This window comes from Condylura cristata, unplaced genomic scaffold (assembly GCF_000260355.1).
Source record: "Condylura cristata isolate star-nosed mole 26May11 unplaced genomic scaffold, ConCri1.0 scaffold00002, whole genome shotgun sequence".
NCBI lineage: Eukaryota > Metazoa > Chordata > Mammalia > Eulipotyphla > Talpidae > Condylura > Condylura cristata.
Window position 1 is genome coordinate 21215217 of NW_004567103.1, and position 24074 is coordinate 21239290.

General features: G+C 39.8%; 2 protein-coding genes across 2 annotated transcripts in view; one reads left to right on the plus strand and one right to left on the minus strand.

The window, feature by feature from the left end:
- DYTN (dystrotelin) overlaps positions 1-15715 on the plus strand; it is a 39929-nt gene extending 24214 nt beyond the window's left edge. The window contains exons 9-15 of the mRNA XM_012725899.1: positions 1096-1207; positions 3398-3543; positions 8356-8473; positions 9918-9988; positions 10794-10953; positions 14012-14519; positions 15588-15715. Coding sequence (XP_012581353.1) covers positions 1096-1207; positions 3398-3543; positions 8356-8473; positions 9918-9988; positions 10794-10953; positions 14012-14519; positions 15588-15691 — 1219 coding nt within the window. The 3' untranslated portion in view covers positions 15692-15715. The remainder of the gene's footprint in view (positions 1-1095; positions 1208-3397; positions 3544-8355; positions 8474-9917; positions 9989-10793; positions 10954-14011; positions 14520-15587) is intronic.
- A 2588-nt stretch (positions 15716-18303) lies between these two features.
- Positions 18304-23980, minus strand: LOC101619498. The gene is given in 2 exon segments (XM_012726398.1): positions 18304-18454; positions 23555-23980. Coding segments are annotated over 2 exon segments (552 nt in total). The 3' UTR covers positions 18304-18328.
- Between the last annotated feature and the right edge of the window lie 94 nt (positions 23981-24074).

Consider the following 24074-nt stretch of genomic DNA (forward strand, 5'->3'; position numbering starts at 1 on the left):
CACTGCTGAGGGGAGCAGCGGGCGGGTCAGGAGAGGTCTGCCACACCATGTGGTCACCTCCCGGGCAGGTGGGAATCAAACTCATGCGGAAGCGGCTTTAGCTTTTCAGTGCTGTGCTTTAACTGCTTTAACCCGCTGCGCCACCAGGGAGGGCCAGGTCTATTTTTTTTTTTTTTTTTTAATCATCCTTATCCAGGAATGTCCTACTGCCCTTAGTCCTGGGGTGTTTGATGAGTCCCCTTTGGAATTTGTTTCCCTTATCTCTGGAGCCTGCTGATTCCTGAGGCTTTTCCTATTTTACTCTTCCCCTAAGGACTCTGTTGCCCTAGGCAAGCAGAAGCACACAGAACTCAAGCAAAAGAGGGTTTTATCTCTAGGCCAAGATAGTTTATGCTCCCTGAACTGGGGAGACCCAGGATTTATTCTGAGGAAATACTAAGGAAAGGGCAACATTAAAGAAATGGCATTGGCAAAATTCAGAGAAATAAGCAGGGGAGAAGGAATGGCAGGAACAGCATTAGTTCACTCATTCACACCATTTTTTCTTCCAAGATGGGTCCTGACCAGAGAGCTTTGTCATGGTGCCGGTCAGCATGCTTTTACTATGATTTCTGGTTGGGGCTTAACCCTGTCTTACTTCCACCTCTTTCTTGGGCTCTGCCCAAGAAATCTACAAAGAATTAAACAGAGCAAGGTCTAGAAACTTCTACTTGGTGAAAAAAAAAAGAGAGAAAGAGAAGAACAAGAAGTAGGCCAGGGAAAAACAGAGCAAGAAAAGAATACTGATTGCATCTGAATACTGTTTCCATCTGAAGGTCGCTGGTGTGTGTGTGAATTCAAACCCAAGCCTCTTCCTTGGTGGTCTAGGGGAGTAGTTACAATAACAGACTGCCCCTTCAGTCCTTTCCTGAGTTGAAAACTATCTCTACTATGTAATAAAAAGCTGTGTGATGTTTTACAAGTTACTTGCTCTGTTAGGTTCAGTTTCTTTATCTGTAAAATGAGGATAATAAAGATCTTCAAAGGGGACCCACTGTGTGAACACACGCTCCCTACCCCCAAACTTACAGAGGTGTGTCTCACTCTGATCGGCAGATTCCGCTGTCTGAAGTGCCTCAACTTTGACATCTGCCAGGCCTGTTTCTTAGCTGGTCTTAACAGCGAGTCCCACCAGAAGTCTCACCCCGTGATTGAGCACCGTGTCCAGGTACCACCGGAAACAAAGCACCAAATGGCACAGGAGTCAGATCAGTACAGACTACAGCAGTTTTAAAACTTTCCCTCCAGTAAAACTACAGATTCCACTCCTCTACATTTCAGCATTTAAGACGAAGGGAGTGGTAACCTCAACTATCTCTCCATATGCTACAGGGCAAGAAGAGGGGCACCCCAGGACCCCCAAACCTGCCCTCTCTATATAGGTTTTGTCATTCACCACATCAGGAGGTAACATACTCTAGTGCATAAGACCTTTAATGGGAAAGATCATTAATACAATTAGTATATAATACAGAAAAGACAGAGAATACAGTTTCCAAATCAAGCACGTAAAGCACGTAAAGTTACATCCCCTCATAGGTAAATGTCTAGCCAAACAGCCTTGGCCCAAAACAGGGCCATGGAGGCCTGCAAGCCCACCAAGACTTCACAGCTGCCTTTCAAAAATAATTTTTTTTTAATTTTAACCATTTACCATCTTACCATTATGTAAGATTCAGGCAAGGATTACTAAGAACTAACGTGTATACATTACAGGGGGGATCCCCAGGAAAAGGGGAGGTTCCAGTTTCCCTGTCCCACCCAAGGGAGAATGGAGCTGAGCAGGGAGAAGAAGTTGGAGAGGAGACTGGAGAAGGACAGAGAGGAGGGAGAGCAGGAGACTGGAGGGGCATGTGGAGCAGAGAGGCGTGAAGAAACTCTGCTTGCCTTTGGTCCTGGCCTGGGTGGAAATGTGCGGGAGAGCCGTGGGGAAGATGACAGCTTTGCTTTTGCTCTTTTCTTCCCAGACCTGCTGGACCTTTTGCCCCTTTCCTATGGGTCCCCACCAGGAGGTGTTTCAGACATGTGGCAGGTGTTTGGGCCTCAGTGGTGTGGGCCAGCTCTGTCTCTCTGGGCATTTCTCATGAGGGGATGGGTAACTTCCGGTGTTCCATTTGGAAACCGTATTCTCCCCTTTTCTGTATTGCACACTAATTAAATTCCTTTCTATTGAAAGTCTTATATGTTTTGTCTTGACATATCAGATGGCAGAACCTATTTAGAACAGGCAGGTTTAGGGGTCCTGGGGTGCCCCCCCCTGCTCTGTAACATATATAGCACATTAACTTCACTGCTTGACATCTGATTCTATCCAATATCACGACATTGTCCCCTTTATCCCCGCCTTTCCCTTCCCTCCTGGTAATTGCTAATTGGCCTTATAGCTCCAACATTTGTTTTATTAGTTTGTTTCCTCTGTATTCGACCCGTGATTGAAATCATGGGATGTTTGTCTTTCTCTGCCTGGCTTATCTCCAAATTTTTTTTTTTAATTATACTCAACTAGAGAATTCAGTTCTTTGTAAGAAGAAATAAAAATAGGATAGTAGCTTTTAATCAAAAACATTTTAATTTTCCGAGAAAGACCTTGAGCCTATAAATCAGTTTCTCGGTTGGTGCCGGCATCACTCCCAAATAACACTAGAGAAGGATGTTGATTAATTAACTTTACCCAGGACAGTTTCCCCTCATGAGTGACCCAAATGACCAAGTACCTGGGTCTTGCCAAATAATTCTCCAGGAGCATTACTTAATGAAACTTTATTAACCCACACCCTCAGGCTCACTGACTTATCCACTTCCTGTTTCTTAAAATCCTGGGGAGAAATAGCGTTTATTGGTGTTACACTGGCACCATGTGGTCGCTGTGTTATTGCACTTTAGAGTCTGAAGCTCTTACAGCACCATCTCATTTCTCCTTTGTTCCTTGGGAGAGATACTTCGTGGCAGGTTGATGGGTGGACCGTCAGTGGCCTGTGAACCCAGAGCAGTTACTTTGGATTACAAGCCTTCGAGGGTCATTCATTCCAGAAAACCCCAGGTGGTCATCCCCCACACACACAGGAATCCACACTCCCATTATGCATAACCTTCGTCCTCTATCACCCCCATTTCCAGCTTCAGAATTCCACTTTGCTGGACGGCTCTACAGAAGAGGAGCTAGTGCAGGAGTTGGGGTGTTCATGTGGAAATTATGCCAGGTGCATGTGTATAGTGAAAAGCAAAATTCAGGTAGTAAGATGATTTCTCTGCGGACATAAAAGTAGGTGAAGTAACACCAAAGAGCTTCTTGGTGGCCAGACCTCCCAAGTAAGAAAGAAGGCTGTTTTTGACCCTTTTCAATGTTCCGGTCCAGCAGATGTCAGCAAAGGAGAACACTAAACAACTCCTCAGGTCCCTCAGAAACAACCTGCTCCAAAGACGCTGTAGGAGAGAAGCCGCGAGAAAGAACTGGCTGCCCGGCTCAGTGAACGCAAAGGGCGTAGTTAAACCCGCACCTGCCGCGTGAGTGTCTGGGGGTCGGGTGAGGTAGGGGGTGGCTTGGAGGCTGGGGTGGCATCTTAGGAACTGAGTTAGCAGCCCCCACCATACCCCCCTGGACACAGGCAGCAGCTGACACATGGCTGAAGTGCCTGGAGAGGCTGGGGCTGGCAGCGGGGATGCAACGGGTAAGCTGCTTTTCCCCTCTACAAATAACCTTCATTTTAAAGTAAAATGGAGGCCAAAATACCTTTAAATAATTAATGCACCCTATTACCTTGCCGTTCATCACTAACATATATAGTTCAAATTTAAAAATAAAAACAAAGATACATTTGTTTTCAAGTCAGCTATTGCCTCTTTCCCAAGCAGTGTCATAAAAACATGTCAGTCATCTATTTGTATTGAGTACTTGGGGTCTTGTCTGAATTCCTACATTCTCATAGTTGTAATGCAAACGTCCATACTCTTACATTTCTTTGGGCCACTGAAGACACACTGATCTTTTAAATATACATTCAAGAAGTATTCCTTGCTTGTGTATTTTCCCCAAACTCCCATGTCTTAAATCCTTCCACTATCTTCCCACGGTCTTAAAACTAAAAAGTAAGTGTAAGAGGACTTAGAGAAGTCCTGCACACCTGAGTCGCCTGGGTAGCCCCTCTAGTTTCAGTCCCCCCCCCATTCTGCGCATCACCTCTGAGGCCCCCTCCACCAATATGACTAAGCCAGAAATTCCCGCTAAGACGCCAACTTTCAAAGACCCTACGCTCTAGACCACCTCCTGTCTGCATGGCTCGACACCTCAGTTCCTAACGACACACACAGTCACTCAGGTGGCATCTCACCCAAGGAGCCTTTCCTGAGCAACTATTGATGTATCAGCTCCAGCCCCTCTCTGACACTTCCAGCCCTCGTTTCAACTTGCTTCAAGGCACTTTGTCAGGATCTCACTATTCTATCTATCCTATGTTAGACTTGTCTTGCTGTAATGGAAGCTCCATGAGGGGAGGAAACTTTTTATTGTTTCCAGTTGTATTTCCAGCACCTCTAAAATTGTCTACATACAATAAATACTCAATAAATGTTTGTTGGTTGACTGGTGGGCTGGCAAAAAAATAATGTGGATGGATGCATGATAAAGGGGAGAGTGGATGAAAGGGTGATGAGCTACTTTAGATGGAGTCTGGAAGACCATCCCAAGGAGTAACAGCACTGTTTAAAGAAGGTAGTGAAGTATGAGCCTAAAAGGGCAGAGACACAGAAACCTTGTCCTCAGCAGGTGGGGGTGTGGCCTTGGGGAAGACACTTCATGATTCTGTGATTCATTTTCTTTACCTGACAAGAGGGAAAACCAGTCTCTCCCACTCCCAGCGAAGTACTGGTAGAGATAAGATGAGGAAAGGCCGTAGGGAGCACATAGCACATACAAAGCTAAAGCCCTTTTTAAAGGCCTGTGTGTCATAGTCTGTCCCTCTGAGTACGATATGATTGCTCCCCAAAGTGATTTTCTTATGTAATAATTTTCAGTTTAACTGAGATGATGATGAGCTCAGAAATTCTGATTCATGGCTGAACTAGGAGAAATGAGTATGGCATATTTCCATTTATAACATAATAGGTGAAAATAATATATATATTAATAATATATATATTAAAAATTATATATATATATATCTCCTTGGCATCTATTAAGTTGGCAGTAGTACTATCTTCTATAAGATTAATGATTATTGCCAAGTGGTGAGATGAATTTATTATTGAGACTACTTTAAAATTTTATGCCAATTGTACTTCAATAAAAATGTAATTGAAAGCTAGATGCCAAATATTATCACTGCTATTAAATAATTTGTAAAGTTCTTGCAAATCTAATAAATTCATTGGTTTAGCAAGCTTTCTCTGTAGTAATAAACCTTCTGTCTTTTTATAAAATTTATTTACTTTATATGTAACAGTTTATTCTGAGAAATATTTTCATTTTTAAACAAAAACTAATTAAAAACATACATATCCCTATATTCATTACAACCTGAAATAGCCAAGATATGTAAACAACCTAAGTGTTCACTGATGGATGAATGAAAAAAGATGTGATGTGTGTTTGTGTGTGTATACAATAGAGTATTACTCAGTCATAATAAAGAATGAAATCATTCCATTTGCGAGAACATGGATAGATGGACCTTCAAGGTATTATGCTAAGTGAGGCGAGTCAGACAGACGAAAATAATACCATGAGTTTACTTATATGTGAAATCGAAAAAGCAAATAAACAAAGCAAAACTCATAGATAACCGAAAACTGGGCCAGTGCCAAGGGAGATTATGGGTAAAAGAGATTAAGAGACAAACTATCAGTTTTAAAATAAATAAATCATGAAAATGTAATGTACAGTATGATGATGATATTCAATTATATTGTAATATAAATCTGAAAACAGCTACAGAAGTAAATTTTTAAGCTTTTATCACACACACAAAAATTTGTAGCTTTATATGGTGTCAGATGGTAACTAAAACGCTTTGTTACATATACAAATGTATAATCATGATGTTGTACACTTGAGACTTTTAAAATTGTATGTCAGTTATACATCAATAAAAATGTAACGGAAAGCTACATGCCAAATATTATCACTGCTATTAAATCATTTGGAAAGTTCTTGCAAATATAGTAAAAAAAAAAAAAATTAACAGTGCAAAAGGACAAAGTTCCTTACATTTGTACCGAAGATGATTTTGAACTCCCAAGAAACTCCAGATAACTAGCAAAAACTACTAGGGAAAAATGCACACGCACAAATTAATAGTTCTGAACTATACTAGTAATAGCCAGATATAAATTTTATAAAATGTCCATTTATAATACCTGTAAGAATTATTTTGAAAAGAAACTGGGGGTTTGGGGGAGTCTAACAAAAAGACACAAAACACATACAAGAAAAATTTAACAATTCGTTGAATACAGAGAACAGCTCAAGGAAAGGAGAAACAAGTGAAAATCCTGAGAGATTGGCCTAAGAGTGTACATGCTCCAGGACTTAATAATTGTTCCTCACTATTTACAGATTCCAGACGTGTGAACCCTCCTACTTTTGAAAATTGACTTGGTGCTCTCAGCCAGTACTCAGGCACTTACAGCCAAGCAGAGAGCAGCAAAACCATTAAGATGGTCGGTGCACACCTGCGGTCTCACCGTCACATGCTGCCCTGTTGTTTCATCTTGTAAACACACATTACATTCTCTTTTGTGCCTTTTTTTTTTTTTTACATATTTAGTGGGTTTTGCTGGTGAAGACAAAAATGTCTGGCTTCATTAAGCTTTCACTCTAGTGGAGGGACTCGACAATGAAAATAGGTAGATAAGTGGGCTATGTAATATATTAGAAACTTTATGCTCTAAAATTTAAAAAAAAAAAAAAAAAGCAAGCCAGGAAAAGGAAACAAGACACAAGGGAGAGTTGGCAGCAAATTTAAATAGGGAAGTCAGAATGGATCTCAGTGAGAGGTAGCTTTAGGGAGGCGAGAGTAAATCATACAAGAACCTGAGGAAAATAAACTGCCAGTTGAGGCGCAGCCTCTTCAAAGCGCAGGTGTTCGCAGTAGGTCTAAAGAGCAGTGAGGAGGCTGAGGCAGCTGAACAGGATGAAGGAGGTGACGCTGAGAAGGGCCTAGGGCTGGTTCTTTAGCTGGCGATAGTGAGGGGAAGGGAGCAGACGCTCAGTTACATCAGTAGTCTCCTAGATTTCTTCTGATGTTGCTATTCTGAATGTTTAAATTTTCAATCCATTTGAAATTTTTTCTAACAAGAGTATAGCTTTGCGTTCTTTCAGATGGGTAACCAACTATGTGATCTTTTGCCCTACAAAATTAAAATAACATCTTGGCCACCTATTAGGTTTCCTCACATACTTGCGTTAATTAACAGAATAGATATTCTCACCCTCACGTCTTCACATCTTTTCCTAAGCTTTATGGTCATGATGGCACCATCGTAAAACATCAAGTTATTTGAAATGCAGCAGTTATAGTTAGAGTAGTTTAATGGGGGAAGTCAGTTTTGCTTGGGACTTGTTAGGGTTGACATATCTTAGACATACACATAGCAAAGTCAAGGTATGAAAATGATCTCTGATAGGGTAGGGTATAACAAAAAAGTTATGGGTTACCCTATTTTTCTACCTCCAAAATGCCCAACACTTAAACATATATTTAAGTCTGCCCCCAAACAATGGCTTCTTCCCCTCTTCTCTCACTGCATTCTCTAGCCAAAATCCCATTCTGTCAGAAAGGACCATCTTGGTCTCTGTGACCAAGGTGTTCTCTGCTTTAAAAAAATAACTTTTTTTTTTTCTCTGCAGTAATCCAAGATGGCAGGATGTTAAAAATAGGTTTTGAGTAAAGGCATAAAATGAAATGAAACTGTCAAGCAGAGTTATATCTGACCTTTGTTCCAGTCTATGTTCTTTCAGATATTATATAATAGACTCCTGCAACTAGAATCCCCAGTAGCTGACCTGGACAAGATGACCTGGAGAATTTCCTGCCGTCGTTCTGAATTTCTTTTGCATTATCATTTTTTGATTGTCAAAAAGCGGGGAGTATAATTTTCATTCTTATCATTGGCAAGTTGGCTCTAAGTCAAATAAATAGTTGGAAAAAAGCACAAAGGAAAGCTGGATGGCTTTATTGCTATTTTGTATATTGAGCTTAGTATCTGATTTAACATTTTCTAAAAAGAATTTCTTCATTGTCACATTTGGTTGTTACAAATTATGACAACCTCTTATAAGAAGCTTCCATTCTATAACAGTCTCTCCATTCAACACAATAGCTCTAAATTACCAATGTATGGAAGTCCAACTGGGCCAGCAGCCACAGAGGATGCCAAACAAAGAGTTCAAAGGATATCTCAGGCTCACCAAGTCAAGGACGGCCGCCCACATCATCTGGTGAGTCCAAAGGGAAATCGTTAATATACAATTAATCTGGATAATCGTGTAGTGGTGCAGTGTGATTCAGGGAAGAGCTACTCTGCTCTTTGTTTCTAATTAAAGAAGGAAAGCCGGGCTCTCCCTGGTGGTGCAATGGTTTAAAGCACCACACTATGAAGCTCTCTGAAGCCACTGTGGCTTGAGCTCGATCCCCTCCTAGAGAGCTGACCCACACGACGACGCAGCTGAGGTCTCCTGATACTGCTGCTCCCCTCAGCGTGTACTTTGTCAATCTGCCTGTTCTGCTCCCCACTCTGTCTCTGGTGAATCTTCTCACTGCCCCTGCACTTCTGACCTGTTCCCCAGTTCTGTAAGCATAAATAAATAAATCTTAAAATAAAAAAAGAAGGAAAGCCATTTAAACAAGGCAGATATTTTTTTCACTTTAACATTTATTTGTTCCAAAGGAAGAAATTTAAAGGAAACCTTGCTGCTTGGTTTGTCTCCTCTTTCTTTTACTTTTCTTTTTCCCCTTATCACCTTTTCATTTCTGAAATTTCTCAGTTTATCTTATCTCTCTACTGTATTTCTTTCTTTGATTAAAAACAAATTTTAATAAGTCTTGAATCCATTTACCTTATAAAAGGTGAAAATATTACAGAAAATAATTGTTAACCATAATTCCCAGTCTGAGGCAGTCTCTAACAGATTATCAGTCCCTCAGAGGTCATTTATTGTTTCTTAATTTTGGGAGTGACATTGTTGCTTGTCTATCTGTGCACATGTTTCACTCACCTCCATCAAGCCATCTGTGTCAGTACCTCATCTTCTCCCCTCTTCTATACCCACTTCCTTCCCCCCCACCATTCCCTTTGGTAAATATTATATTCTTTCCCAGAGTTCAATATTTATTTCTACTGTATTTTGCCTGTGTATTTTTTGGTTATCTTCACAAATGAATGAAACCATCTCATCTCAGTCTTTCACTTTTTGACTTCAGCTAACATTTTCACCTCAAGATCCATCCATTTTGACCCAAATGCCACTATTTCATCTTTTTTTTTCAAAGCTGAGTGTATATTCCACTATTTCTATATCCATTCATTTGTTGAAAAGCACTTATGCTTGTTGGTTATCAGTTTGGGACACATTTTTGCTGGTCCTTCTTATATACTGTACATTTTGAAATGTGTGTGTGTGTGTGTGTGTGTGTGTGTGTGCCCAAAGAGGGCAACCAAATAGGCACCAGCTATTAAACTTAAGAAACCCAAGAACCTTGTACACAAATATGCAGCTTGTACACATGGGCAGCTTTGTTCACTGCACTGGTCAAGTTTTGAAATAGACTAGATGTATTACAAATACCATTATTGTAGGATATGTTGTATGAACAATTCTTAGGAATGTGGGTTTAATTCAAACTGAAAAATTAAATTATTTTCTCTATTTCTTGCTTCTCTAGACCATAGTTAGTATTAGGAATGAACTGTGGAGGACTCGTAAATCCATTACCGCTCTCCATAAGGAAAGAAGGTAGGAACACCCACCTCTGACAGCAGAGACAAGTCAGTAACATTTGTCTTTGCTTTTATAGGACTGTCCTCTACAAAGATTTCACCATGATCTTTTATTTAATTTGGAAGATATTACTTAAAGTGAAATCCTATACCCCAAGTAAAAGCTTTGCCTCTGTTGGAGTAGTTACTGCTAAAGAGTCACTTTCTCCAACAGCACCAACTTCCTACTAGACTTGTTAGGTTGGCTGAAAACTGACTACCATCTTCTTGCTGTGTCATTCTTTGAGATCCTGTCTCCTGTTGTCATTCCTTTAGGAGACAGAACTCCTAGGTCATCACTAAGAATTTGCCTCAAAGGGAGGCTTCTGCTTTCAGGCACAAAGCTTGAGTATCTAGTAGATACTCAACAAAACTAATGTAATGTAATGTAAATTATATATTAGCATATATACACACATGTATGTAACTGTAGGAAAGACAAGGGCCATTTTATAAAGATTCTGTGACTCATGAAAAGGAACTTAATGACACTTTTAAAGTAATTTAACAATCTAAATATTAAAAGTAACTTTAATCTATGTCATGGTATAAGAAAGTAGAAACAAAGTTAAGGAAAGCCATTAAGTAATAAAAAGGCCATTTGAAAATTTTAATTATAAAAAGGAAAACTAATTTTGAAACTTAATCCTTGAAAAGTTCTTAAAATAATTCTCTCAAACCAATTATTTAAAACTTATTCCCTTTACATAATTTTTCTAAAATTCTAGTCATTGGGTTGACCTGTTCCTCTTCCACCCCAATCAGATCTGTCTTCTTTGCAGGCTCCTTAAAAAACAGTTAAACCGATACAAAGACAAGTTGCAAGCCATATATGCCTCCCAGGAAGAAAGAAGCTACAGACTTGAAACTAAGATTCATGAACTCACAACCAACCAAGATAGTCTGTGGAATAAACTACAGCAGATGGGACAGGACCTTCAGGTATGAATGGGGGAGGCATTGGGTTCTGGGGCTCTGACCTTGAATGTGCTGGCTAAGGGAGGCCTGGAGAGTAGCTTCCCTTAGGCCAACCACTTCCTTCCATCTCTTCTCGGTACCCTGAAGGCCCCCTCTTTCATCCACCACCCTGTCTCCTGCAGACACGTGCCATTTGGAAAAAATGGATGTGATGCAGTTTCTTTACAGTGTTGATTCTCAAACCATTTGGTCTCAGCATCCCTTTGGCATTCCTAACATTTTTTTTTTGAAGTTCCCAAAGAGTTTTTGTGGGCCTTCCTATCAGTTCTACATAACCAAAATTAAAGCTTGAAAGTGGTTTTCAAACATTCTGCCTTTGGAAATGGGTAGCACAGACCCAGGTAGCAGTCCAAGTTATGTCCTCCTGGAGTCTTACTTTAAGGGAAAATAAGGTGAGGGGAGATCAGGTAGAATCTGGCATTGGTTATAGAAACATTTCTTACTGTTCATTGGTTCTTAGTCAAAATGACCTTGGTGTCTATGGTGAGAAGAAAGAAAAATTATCCAGAGTTATTAGAAAAAGCCACGTGTGACTGGGAACTGATTCTTTCCAGTCAGTAAATAGTTTTCTTTTATTAAAAATTCAATAAGGTGAAATCTGACACAAGATGGAATCAGTTCAAAATTCTAAGTTTTGTTTAAAAGCTCAGTTGTTACAGTCATATCAGAGTTGTTATCAATTATTTCCCTCATAATAACAACTTCACTTTCATTTTTGAGAAAATGTTTGCTGGGTACCCAAGTCAAAGGAATATAGTCTGTCATTTTTGTTTGTTTTTGCATAGAAGAACTGGAGTATAGGCCAGAGGTGTGGTGTGGTGAGGAGCAGGGTGAGAGGATTAATCAGAGACATAGTGGGGGGGCAGAACAGGCAGATTGAGAAGTACACTGCTGAGGGGAACAGCGGGCGGGCCAGAAGAGGTCTGCTGTGCCATGTGAGTCAGTTCCCTAGCTGGGGATGGAACTCGTGCTGCAGCAGTGAGAGTGCTGAGACCTGACCCCTCAACCCCCAGGGAGGCCCTGTTTGTCATTCTTTCATTCAAGAAGCAACCATTGCATTGCAGTAGGCATCAGAAGTATTTTATGTACACTTCCCATTTAATCACATGTAATATTAAAAAGATCGGTTATTAAGAAAATACTTTTCGCTATACCATCAAAGATGGCAACGGCACATTGATGTGTATAAAGGCATTGCCTTAGCTTCACTTACTCTTGATTTTGCACAATCAGTAGAGAGGTCAACACAATGAACAGGAAAATAATATCTAATCTTCATTAGGAAAATAATATCTAATCTTCATTAGGAAAATAATTTTGACCTTAGGGACTTTTAAAAGGGTTCAGGGATGATGAGTCTGTTGACCACATTTTGAGAATGTTTTCAGAAATTTTTTATGATATTTTTAGAAACTGAACTTTTAGAAATTACAATTTCCCTTCTTTCTTGTGATTATGATCTTTTAGAACCTGAGCTATTCTAAGTTTGTAGACAGTTTTAGACTGACATTGAATTAACAGCATGAATAAAATCAATAATGTATTAGACAAGAGAAGAATGTGCGTCTGCTAACCCTAAGCAGCCTATCCAGCCTCCATTTTGTTACCAACAGTTCTGTATTTGTAAAGCAAGGTAAGAACTGCCTGGTCATAGGAATCCAACCCTATGAGGTGCCTTTCACACCAATTAAGAGCATAAGCAGCCCTCCCTGGAGGCTCAGCGGGTTAGAGCACAGCACTGAGAAGCTAAAGCCACTCAGCATGAGCTCAATCCCTGACCACATGGAGCCGCAGACCTCTGCTGACCCATCCGCTGCTCCCTACAGCAGTGTACTTCCTCAGTCGGCCTGTTCTGCTCCCCACTCTGTATCTGGTGAATCCTCTCACCTCCCCTGAACCTCTGACCTGTACCCCAGGTCTTTATGCATGAATAAATAAATCTAAAAAAAAGAACATAAGCTGGATCACTCTGGAAAGGGTATGTATGCATCACGAGGTATGACCGGAGCTGAGAATGGATGCATACACTTACTCCTGACTTATACATCATGAGGTATGACCAGAAATGCCCAAGGGGTCATTGACTGATGTATAACGAAGGACCCCAGAAGCTGATCAGTAGAATGCCTGATTGATAAGACTGAAATCCTGACTGGGGGGTCAGGGCTTGATCTACATACCAAGCAATCAGCAGATGAGGAATACAGTTTCATCCTTCCCCTGTTTATTTTACTTCCACATCTCCTTTTTATTTTCCCATATGACTAATGCTGTGTGACTAGTTTACCAATAAAAAGGCCAGGATAATGCCCTTAAGCAGTATCCTGCATTATGTAGCCTGCTCCATGACTCCTGTTTCTTTATCAGTGTGGCATTGCTATGGGAGGGAATTCTTATTAAAATTTCCTACTGAATAACAAACTCTAGAAACCTGCTTCTAAAATTAAGAGGAGGGGCCCTCCCTAGTGGAGCAGCGGGTTAAAGCACAGCACTAACAAGCTAAAGCCACTTCCGCACTAAGAAGCTAAAGCCACTTCCGCATGAGTTCGATTCCCGCCTGCCCCGGAGGTGATCCACATGGCGCAGCAGACCTCTCCTGACCCGCCCGCTGCTCCCCTCAGCAGTGGACTTCGTTGATCTGCCTGTTCTGCTCCCCACTTTGTCTCACATGAATCCTCTCACCACCCCTGCACCTCTGGCCTGTACCCCAGTTCTGTATGCATAAATAAATAAATCTTAAAAAAAAATTAAGAGGAGGTGGAGAGTGAAGAAAAAAGTGTGACTGATGTCCAGGGGTTGTCTGATGGACTAGTGTGGAGAATTGTGGATTTGAGTGGTGGGTGTGTTGTGGTAACATATGTGTGAGAAAGTGTGACCCTTCTCCTCTGAATCACATCAGGGTTGTAAACCAATTACTAGCTCAAAAGGGAAGCAAGCAAGGAAGGAGTATTGAAATGCAATGCATATATGAAAAAGTAAGATAAATGTTAATTTGTTTATAAATTAAGTTTTCTTTGCATAGGCAATGTTACAGCCATTCCATCCTTCATCGTCTTCCTGTCTAAATATGATTTCCAAGAGTGACCATGGAAAAAGTAAAAACTTTTGTAGAGAAGGGGATTCTTCTCAGATCAAGAATACCACTGAAAATGGCTCAAAGTTGGAACCTCTTTCAAATCACAACGTGATTGACAAAAGTCACCCAAATCAAGCAAAGGCAGAACTTGCTCTACCAAAGTCAGAATCACCAGAGACCTTTTTACAACTAAGGTCAAGGCAGAACACAGGAGCTCAAAGCCCAACACAGAAGCCCTGGAAGACAAACTTAATCTCCCTACCCAACTCCAAGGAAGTCCTGCCACAGGACACCTCCGGAATTGCTCCTGCTGAAATGAGTAGCCCTCAAATAATGCCTGCAGAAAGAAAAGAAGCAATTCACACCCACCAGGAAGAGAATGAGCTGAAGGAAGAGGAACTAAAGGAACTGTTGTCTAAACTTATGGACGCCTTCACTCTCGAAATGCCATCAGGTAAGACTTTCACAACTAATAGAAATAATGACAGCCGTGGATTCAGACTGCCTTTTAAAAATTCTTGACTTTATAACATTTTCCAGGAGCCACAACTCATCTAGTGAACAACAGAGTTGTGAGTCTTTTGGACATCAGTAGTGTCCCTGAACTTTATTTCTAGTTGTTGTGCCAGCTGGCACAAGCAGGTTCACTATGGATTCAGGCAGGTGAATTAAAGAGAGTCCGGGAGCCCTCCGTGGATTTTTCTGGCTTTAATGCTCTCTCGGAGCCAGGTACACAGACACAGCAGGCAGGGAGGCAGGCGTGCAGACAGGAAGGCTTGGGCCAGGCCAGGGGTGCTGGGAGGCAGGCAGGCAACTGAGCCCCCCCCAACCCCTCCCCTCCATGAATCCTTACAGTTTTCTCTAGCCTTTTTGGCATTCTGTAGTGGTCTCACCTCTTCTGTAGGGCTCCTCCTCTTCTGGCCGGCCTCCCATAGTGGTCTTCTGTCGCTGAGCAATGGCGCCCTTGTATCCCTGCCCTCTAGGCTCAGCTGCAAACCATTACGCATGCGTGGACACAAGTGCTCCGGTGTCCACATCAGGCATGCGCGCCCCAGCCCATGCTCCCAAGCCCCTTCTGCATCAACATGATCAAGCAACAGAGGCTAGTGGTGCAAAAAACCTGATTACCCCACTCTACTATTCCCTAGCTCATAAGGCTATTGTAAGCAGTGAACATGATAAACCATATAAGATTTCTTCCGTTGAATTTATGAAAGCTGTTGGTTTCTAAATGTTGTACACATCGGCCATCACCAATGCAAAAGGCTATGTTACACATTTTAGATTGCTCCTAGGTGTGGTTTACTGCCTGTATTTGGAAGACGATATCCCAAGACTGCATTGTCACTTCACTTATTGAACAGACAAGCTCAAATATCTGGGAACCCTAGGGTATATACTAAAATCTTAATGAGCCTCTCTCTTAATCTCTCTCTTATATCTCCTTGTATATCTGAGGATCTATATCCATATCTACTTCCATAACTATTTATCTGAAGGACTCTCCTGTGTTTTATTTCAGGTCCTCAATCTTCAGTAAACACAGAGTTGTATTGTGGAGCTGACAGGGTATGCAGGGCCTTCTCTGCCCTTGTTGATCAAATCACCTTCTCCAACTTGAAGTGAAAAGGAGTCCAGGTTGAAAGTACCCACTTGGTGATAAAATATATTTTCAAAGTCTTTACTAAGGGCCCTCCCTGGTGGCACAGTGTGTTAAAGCCCAGCACCTGAAGCTAGCCACAACCACTTCAGCATGACTTCAATCCCCAGCCAAAGAGCTGACCCTCATGGCACAGCAGACCTCTCCTGACCCACCCACTGCTCCCCTCAGCAGTGGACTTTAGTCAGTCAGCCTGTTCTGCTCCCCACTCCGTCTCTGGTGAAGCCTCTCACCACCCCTGCAACTCTGGCCTGCACCCCAGTTCTGTATGCATAAATAACTAAAATATATCTTACAAAAACCTTTACTAAAATAATTAAGCCTTTACCTCTCTGATTAGTCCTGTGTGAAGTGTTACTTGTTTCCCCCACCGCCTCTGTGACTCCTTGTTCCTTTCTCTCCTTATTAATCTCAGAGTCCTTAGAAAGTTTATTGATGTCCACCAGCATTTGAAAGTGCTGGTACATCAATTTTACATTGTCAAATTGTCTGTTATGTGAATATCCAGTATTTGTTTTTATCAAAATGACAAGCTTTGCTGACAATAATTTCTCAAATTTCTTCCATTTTGTTAAAGATGGCTGCATTTCACTCTCCTGCAGCAGTCTAGTCCTCAGGAGGCATAACTGTGCCACATCTTGACCCACTGGTGCACGGGAGAAGGTTTAGGCTGCATCCATCTCCTAGTTTTTGTAAATAATGCGGGTATGAACATTGTGGAATAGATGGAGTTTTAATTTTTTATGATAAATTCAGATGGCTTGCCATAACAGGCCTACCAGTCCACACTCCTACCGACTGTGTAATAAGGTTCCTTTTTCTCTGCATCCTCTCCAGAACTTATCCTTGGGCGGTCTTTTTAATATGTACCACTCATGTGGTATTTGGTATTTCATTGTAGTTTTAATCTGCATCTTTCTTATTAAAATCAATGATGAATTCTTTTTTTTTAATTTTTTAAAAGATTTATTTATTTATGCATACAGAACTGGGGTACAGGCCAGAGGTGCAGGGGCAGTGAGAGGCTTCACCAGAGACAGAGTGGGGAGCAGAACAGGCAGATATGAAATACACTGCTGAGGGGAGCAGTGGGTGGGTCCGGAGAGGTCAGCGGAGCCACGTGGTCACCTCCAGGTCAGCGGGGATCGAACTCATGTGGAAGTGGTTTTCAATTCTTAGTGCTGCGCTTTAACACGCTGCGCCACCAGGAAGGCCCAATGAATTCCTTTTTCATAAGTCTTTGGCCTTCTAGCTAACCTCTTTGGTGAACTGCCCCCTCATACCTGTAACCCAGATGTTAATTAGGGTTATCGGTTTTTTATTGTTGAATGACATATGATTGTTTTATGTATCATGGGTGTTAATCACTTATCACTTAAATTTTGTGTAAATATTTCCTCCTATTCAGTACTGTGCCTGTTTAATCATCTTGTATTTTATTTTGCTCTATAGGAGCTTTTTAACTTGAAGTAACCCCAAATGTTTCTTTTCATTTTTAATTCCCTGTAATAGGGAATTAAGTTGAGTCATCAAAACTAGCTTTGCCGTTGATATCATAGAATGCATTTCCAATGTTTTCTTCTATTTTTATTATTTGTTACTGGTTTTATGCCTAAATCTTTAACATATTTGAAATATATTTTTGTATATAGTGTTATTGGTGGCTTCCAGTTTTGCCAGCATTCGCAACTGTCTTTCCCCCCTATTTTATAGTCATAAAATGATAGATGTTTTATCATAGTCAGTGCTGGATATCTATAAATTTATAATCATTGGTTAAAATAATGAAAGTGATTTGATGGAATCATTAGAGATTAAAAATAGCATTATGGCTGGAAAACAAGTAAATTTGCTATGAACTTCAATTCTATTAATCTCATTTAGGTCTGGTCATTTTGAGGAGAAAACATTTTATGGGCTCTTTTCTTATAATGCCATTCATTTTAATTTCATTTTGCTTTTCAGTGCAAACTGTAACCAATTATATAGTTTTAATATTTAATCAAATAGAAAAATATGCTAACTGGAAAAAATATTTTAGATTTTGGATCATCATTAATGTTAATATTAAATACTGAAATAAAGAAACTCCAAAACATTATTTGTGGTCCAGAGCTTTTATGAAATTTGTTTCCATTAGAAGAATGTTTTCTCCACCATTTTTTTGACTGTTTATTTTTTGCTTCATGCAGGATTCCAAATTTTCCTTTTAAACAAGGTTCAACTGTCACTGACGGACAGTCACTCATAACTAACAACTATAGTCCCTGATATGTCTCTGCATAAGCGATCCAGGGTTAATGTCTGAAAATCATGCAGTGTGTTCAGTATTAACAATATCAAGCATCCCAAAGTAAATGATCACAATGAATACAAAGGATCCCCTAGTCATCTTGAGAAGCTATTTTTAACTCTCTCAGTCAGTGGGGTGATGGGCAGTAATGTCATCATTTCAAGGAGCATGCTAGTAGTCAAAAGGAGTGAAACTAAGTGTGCTCAGAGAATATGCTTTAATAGTTGGATATTCCATCATTTCAGTAATGACCAGTAGTCATGAAATATATATCTTTAACTCCAAATGTGAGTTAGTAATGAGGTCAGATTTATTTTCTCTTTATTTCCAGGCCAACAGTCACCTTTCCAATGTGCTTAACCCCATTCCTGTGCAAGTACATGCTTATCAAATCTTCAATCAATACTTTCTTCTTCAGGAAAGGGATTCTTAATTGCTGAGGATAAACACCTGAAAGTAGAGAAAAGGAACTATTCATTAGGTCACCAAGTTATCTGCAGGTTAGTTAAGTATCAATGCACTAATTTCAATGGGGAAGTTTTCAGAGGCCACTGAAGTGCCACTCCTAGAGGATCAGATGAGGTCTCCCATGCGATGCCATGTTACCCAACCATGAGGACAGAAGTTTTACCATTTGCAGCAAAATAAAAGCACTTGAGGGGCTTATGCAAAGTGAAGTTAGTCAGAAAGACAGAGACAAGGGCTGGATGATTTCACATGTATATGTAATGAAAGGTGATAAACCGATAAAACAAAATAAAAAAACATTAGTGGCCATTGATAACCAAAGGGAGCTCACTAGAGGTTAAGGGGTGGGGGTGGGGGAAGTGGTTAAATGGGGTATAAAGGTGTTTTTGTTTCTTTAAAAAATAAAAAAACAATGCCTTTGACATTTTCTGAACTATGCACTATCTGTCTGAAAGAACTGGGAGAGCAAGTAGTTCAGATATTTGAGAACAAAAGGGTGGTGAGGAATGGATTAAAAAAATATCTAATATCAAAATTCTTTATGAATTCATTGCAGGGGTGTATATGTAATTTGTGTTTATGCAAATTTTGTGGCCTATGTAGTTTAAATAATATAAATAATAACAAATGCCTTGTTAATACACATTTTTATATTTTTCTGATTTAAAATGTATGAATGGTAACCATGCAATTTATAAATATGTATATATAAACTTTAAACCACCCATTTTGTAATCTTTCAAATAGCCATATTTTAGGCACATAATTTATAGCATAATTAAATTATTATTCTATTAGGAGATAGATTATGTCCAGATTTTCTGTTACCATAAATAATATCACAGTGAGGTTTCTTGTCTTCCATCATTATGTGTATCTCTAAATGTTTCCTTAGAATAGATTCTATAGGTAATTTCTGACTAAGTTGCTGAGGAAATTTCTTGGAGAAAGTAAGGTAGAAAATAAAGCATTTGTGAATCTAATTTCTGTTTCTGATGCATTGCTTTCTCTTACATTTAGTATTTTAAAAATAATAGTAGACACCAACTGCAAACATCATCAAATTATAAATCCTTTTTATACAGAAGAAAGCAAATACAGTTTTTCTAGGGCAATTTCTAGGTTCAAAGAGGATGACTTTTGTTTCTCTTCAATGACAAAGCAAAGCTTGTTGAAAAAAGAAGCGATGCATTTTGACACAAACAAAGATACATCAATTCAACATTCCCTCATTCCCATGAAACTTTTACTAACCCATGACTTAGCTTCAAGATCATTATTTTCTTTGGGGGAGTAATCTACTCTTTCCATTTCTCTATCTCTGTCTCTCTCTCCTTAGACATAATCTAAGTCAGTGCATAAACCTGTGTCCACCCTCTTTATCACTTCTGAACATTTCAATATGTAGCTATTCATAGCTTTCAAGACTATGTATACAATAATATTTTATGTCTTTTTTTTCACATTATGATATCTATGACCCTCAAATTTTTTTGGAATTCCATTTTCTAGACCTCATCTGTTCCTGTTTATCATTGTTACAAGCAACCAGTGTCCTGGTTATATCCGAAACAGACAGAGAACATCAGAACAGAGAACAGACATAGAACATCAGAACAGAGAACCTGAAGCGATTCTGTGGGTCATCTAGTTGTTTTCATACCCCTTTTCTTCAGATAAGAAACTGAGTGCTAAACAAATTAATTTGCCCAAGGTTACAGAACAATTTGATAGCACTTGTTTTCATATTTGCCTACCCAATATCAACAAATACAATAAAAATGACTTACAGCAACATTTCTCTATTGTATTTGCCTATTTAAATTTGAAGATATCAAATTAGTGACAAAGATATCAAAATTAGTGACAAAGATGTCAAATTAGTGACATTTTGCATATTATATATGTAACCTGGTGGTCCCTAGGAAAAGGGGAAGTTCCAGGTTCCCTGCCCCACCCAGAAGGAGGGTAGAACTGAGGAGAGAAAAAGAGAGAGGCGAAGGAATCTGAAGTAGGAAGCAGGATGGAGAGCCAGAAGGAGACCTGAGGAAGCCACATGGAACAGCAGGTATGTGATGAAGAAATCATGCTTGTTTCCTGACCCTGGACTGGCTAAGGCAGATGTGGGTGAGAGACCTGTAGGGAGGTGACAATGGCAGTGTTTATATTTATTTTGATTTTGCTCTTTTCCTCCCAGACATGTCTGGCCATTTCTGACCCTTTTCCAGGGGTCCCGGCCAGGTGTTTTAGTCTTATGGTGGGCTTTTGGGCCTTACTTTGGGCCAATCCCTTTTGGGTGGACTTTTGCCCACGAAGGGGATGGGTAACTTCAGGTGTTTGATTTAGAAATTATATTCTTTGTGTTCCATATTGTATATTCACTGTATTAAAGTCCTTTTTCATTAAAGTTTTTTTTTATTAAGATTTATTTATTTGTGCATACAGAACTGGGGTACAGGCCAGAGGCTCAGGGGAGGTGAGAGGCTTCACCAGAGACAGAGTGGGGAGCAGAACAGGCAGATCGACGAAGTACACTGCTGAGGGGAGCAGCGGGCGGGTCAGGAGAGGTCTGCCACACCATGTGGATCTCCTCCGGGGCAGGCGGGGATCAAACTCATGCGGAAGCGGCTTTAGATTCTCAGTGCTGTGCTTTAACCCGCTGCGCCACCAGGGAGGGCCTTTTTCATTAAAGTTTTATACGTTTTGTCTTGATGCGGTAGATGGCAGAACCTATATGGATCAGGCAGGTTTGGGGGTTCAGGGGTACCCCTCTCTCCCTGCCCTGTAACAGATAGACTCTTCTAGTTTTTCCCTTATGCCCCGATGATATGATTTCTGTGAGAGCCATAGAGACAGGTTCCTCTTCACCCTTACCACCATCCTAACATGACTGTATATTAATTATTACATAATCTAAATGGAAAGTCTTATTTCCTGATCTGCAAACACTTTTATAAAGTGAAATGTACTCTCCTGCTACTTGCATAACAACTACAGATAGTTTGTAGATCAGATAAGTCAGTAGCTTCTCTCCAGTAAGATGAAGAAAGTGGCTTCCAATACTGATGGTAAATCTACTACCTTTTTTATAAGGTAGAAATTCCAAGTCACATTATGGCCAAAAAACTACATTTAGCCTCAGACTATTCTGATAGTCTTGTTGAAAGCAATCAAGCTTTAAGATTATTTAGTTTTAAAAAAAAGTGTATGTGTATATATACATACATTAATATATATGTAATTTATGTTTAATATATATAACATATACTTAATAAACTATTTTCATGTACATGGAAATGAACATTTTCATGAACACAATATTTCATGTACATTTTCATGAACACAATATTCCTTTAAATTATTTTGTAGAGTTTTGAATAATTCAAAGTGAGTACAAAAACAAAACAAAACAGGAAGCATTGTTAGGGATTTGAATACAACAGCTAAATATAAGAACAGAAGGAGCTTTATACCCCGCTTTCAATAGCATTTATTGATGCTCATATCTGGGTAGTGTCTCCTTAAAATATTTTAAAAATATTGCGAAACAATATTAGAAGGCAGTCATTTTCTAGTTCTACGTAGAAGCTATGATGCTGAGAAAATATTGCCTCTTCAAAGGGAAATTGGTTTAAATTACAAGAACACTTGACAAAATAGGTTTATCTATAAATAAAATTAATTAACTATAATTAATTATAAAATAATTCAAATTAATTATCTATAAATAAAATGAATTTAGATGAGTAAATCAAGAATTTTTAGCGACTGAGGTCAAAACTAAATATAAAATGGCTCCACCTTGGGAAAGGGTTGGGCTTAGTGTTACTGTTAACTGCTATTATAACAGAAATATTGCAAGAAAACAAATCCAAAAATTACTTATGTCTCAGTTTTCCATAAATAATTCTAAGAATTACTACCACCCAAATAGCCTCCGTTGTACTACTGGAAGCTCATTGGTTGAAACAACACCAGAAAGGACAACAGAAACATGAATAAGCCAGAGGTGTCTCAGCTTACTCACAGAGGCTCATTCAACCTTATTCTAATTCTCTAAAGGATATTTCATCTAGTTTCCCCAGAGAAGACTGTCTTTGGATAAAAAATTTCATTTCTGTGAGATCTTTCCATTTCCTGAAATTAATCACTTAACTGTTTGGAAGTTAATTACTTGTTTGAAATTTGCCCAAAAGTAACAATAGGTTAGTATGTCTCCAGCAGTCAATTTTCATTCCCTTTACTTGATCAAATAAGTAGGACTTCCCCCTTGCCACCAGTTACAAGAAGGCATTTTTAAAAACAAACAAACAAAAGCAAAAGCCATGTGGAGCTGAAGAGTTTATGCTCAGTGAAATAAGCCAGAAAGAAAAAGAAAAATATCGAATGGTCTCACTTGTAGGAGGAATGTACAGAAAACAAAGAAGGAATCAGAAAAAAAAAGTAACTATAATAAAGTAAAATCAAAATCACCAGGAAATTATAGATCAAAGACATGCTGTAGGAGAGGAGATGCACCAGGACAGGAGAGGGAGGAGCACACGGGACCACGGGATGGTGCACAGGTGAAGCGGTGTGGGAATTTCACGGGGAAACCACACATTGTGCAAAAATGAAAGATGATATAATGAATATATTTTTTAAAAAGAGCAGAATGAATACCAAGATTGAAAAAAAAAAACCCACGTGTTGTGAAAATCCCCAAGATTTATACTCAAATCTTCCCAATTGCACAGCAAGAAAACAAGATTATAACTGCCAATGGTGAAATGGTTAATTGGGGGGCACCCCTGTATGTTGTATTTTGGGAATATATCTTTTCTTATTTATCTTTCTGACTCTTCCTTGCTGATGCTCTTATGGAATATGAGGATAAGGACACATTGTTAACCTGAACAGTTACTATGAAATGCAAAAGGAAATACTATCTGGTTTCCTGTTTTTATGTGCTCTTGTTGCTCACCCCTGAGAGGAATATAACTGCCACTGAAGTCCCCTCTAAAGCCCTTGTCTTCCTCCTCACAATTCAGCACGTCCATACTCGTTTGGCAATTTTAAAGATGTGGACCTGGGGTTGGCCAGCTTGTTTTCTCCTGGTGTGTTGTGGATGCACTGTTAAGATCTTTCCTTCCTCTCCAGCAAGTTGCCTCCTCCCTAAGCCATGGTTCCTGGAAAGGATGCAGTCCACATAGATGGCCCAGAAGAGTTGGGCCAGGTCCGAAAACAGTGCCTCATGCTTCAAGTTCTCAGATGACTTCAGGTAGATCATGAAATCCCAGAAACTTGAAACGGTATTAGAAATTCAAGGCTTCCTCATTTCCAGGAGAAGCACTGAAGAAGATTCCTAGCACTGAGGATCAGCTTGGTTAAGAGCCTGCAGATGTGTCTAGCTGTGACAGAAGAAAGGAAACACACAGCACATCCCCACAATGAACAGGGGACAGGTGAAGCTTAAGGTCTGGTAGATCCTGCCTCTGTTCCCAAGATTGGCCATGACCCCAAAACTGTACAGGACAGAAAAGCCTCATGTGAGTGCCTGCTTGTGCACTACTCCATAAAGAAAATTACTGTGCTCTCTAAACCTTGGC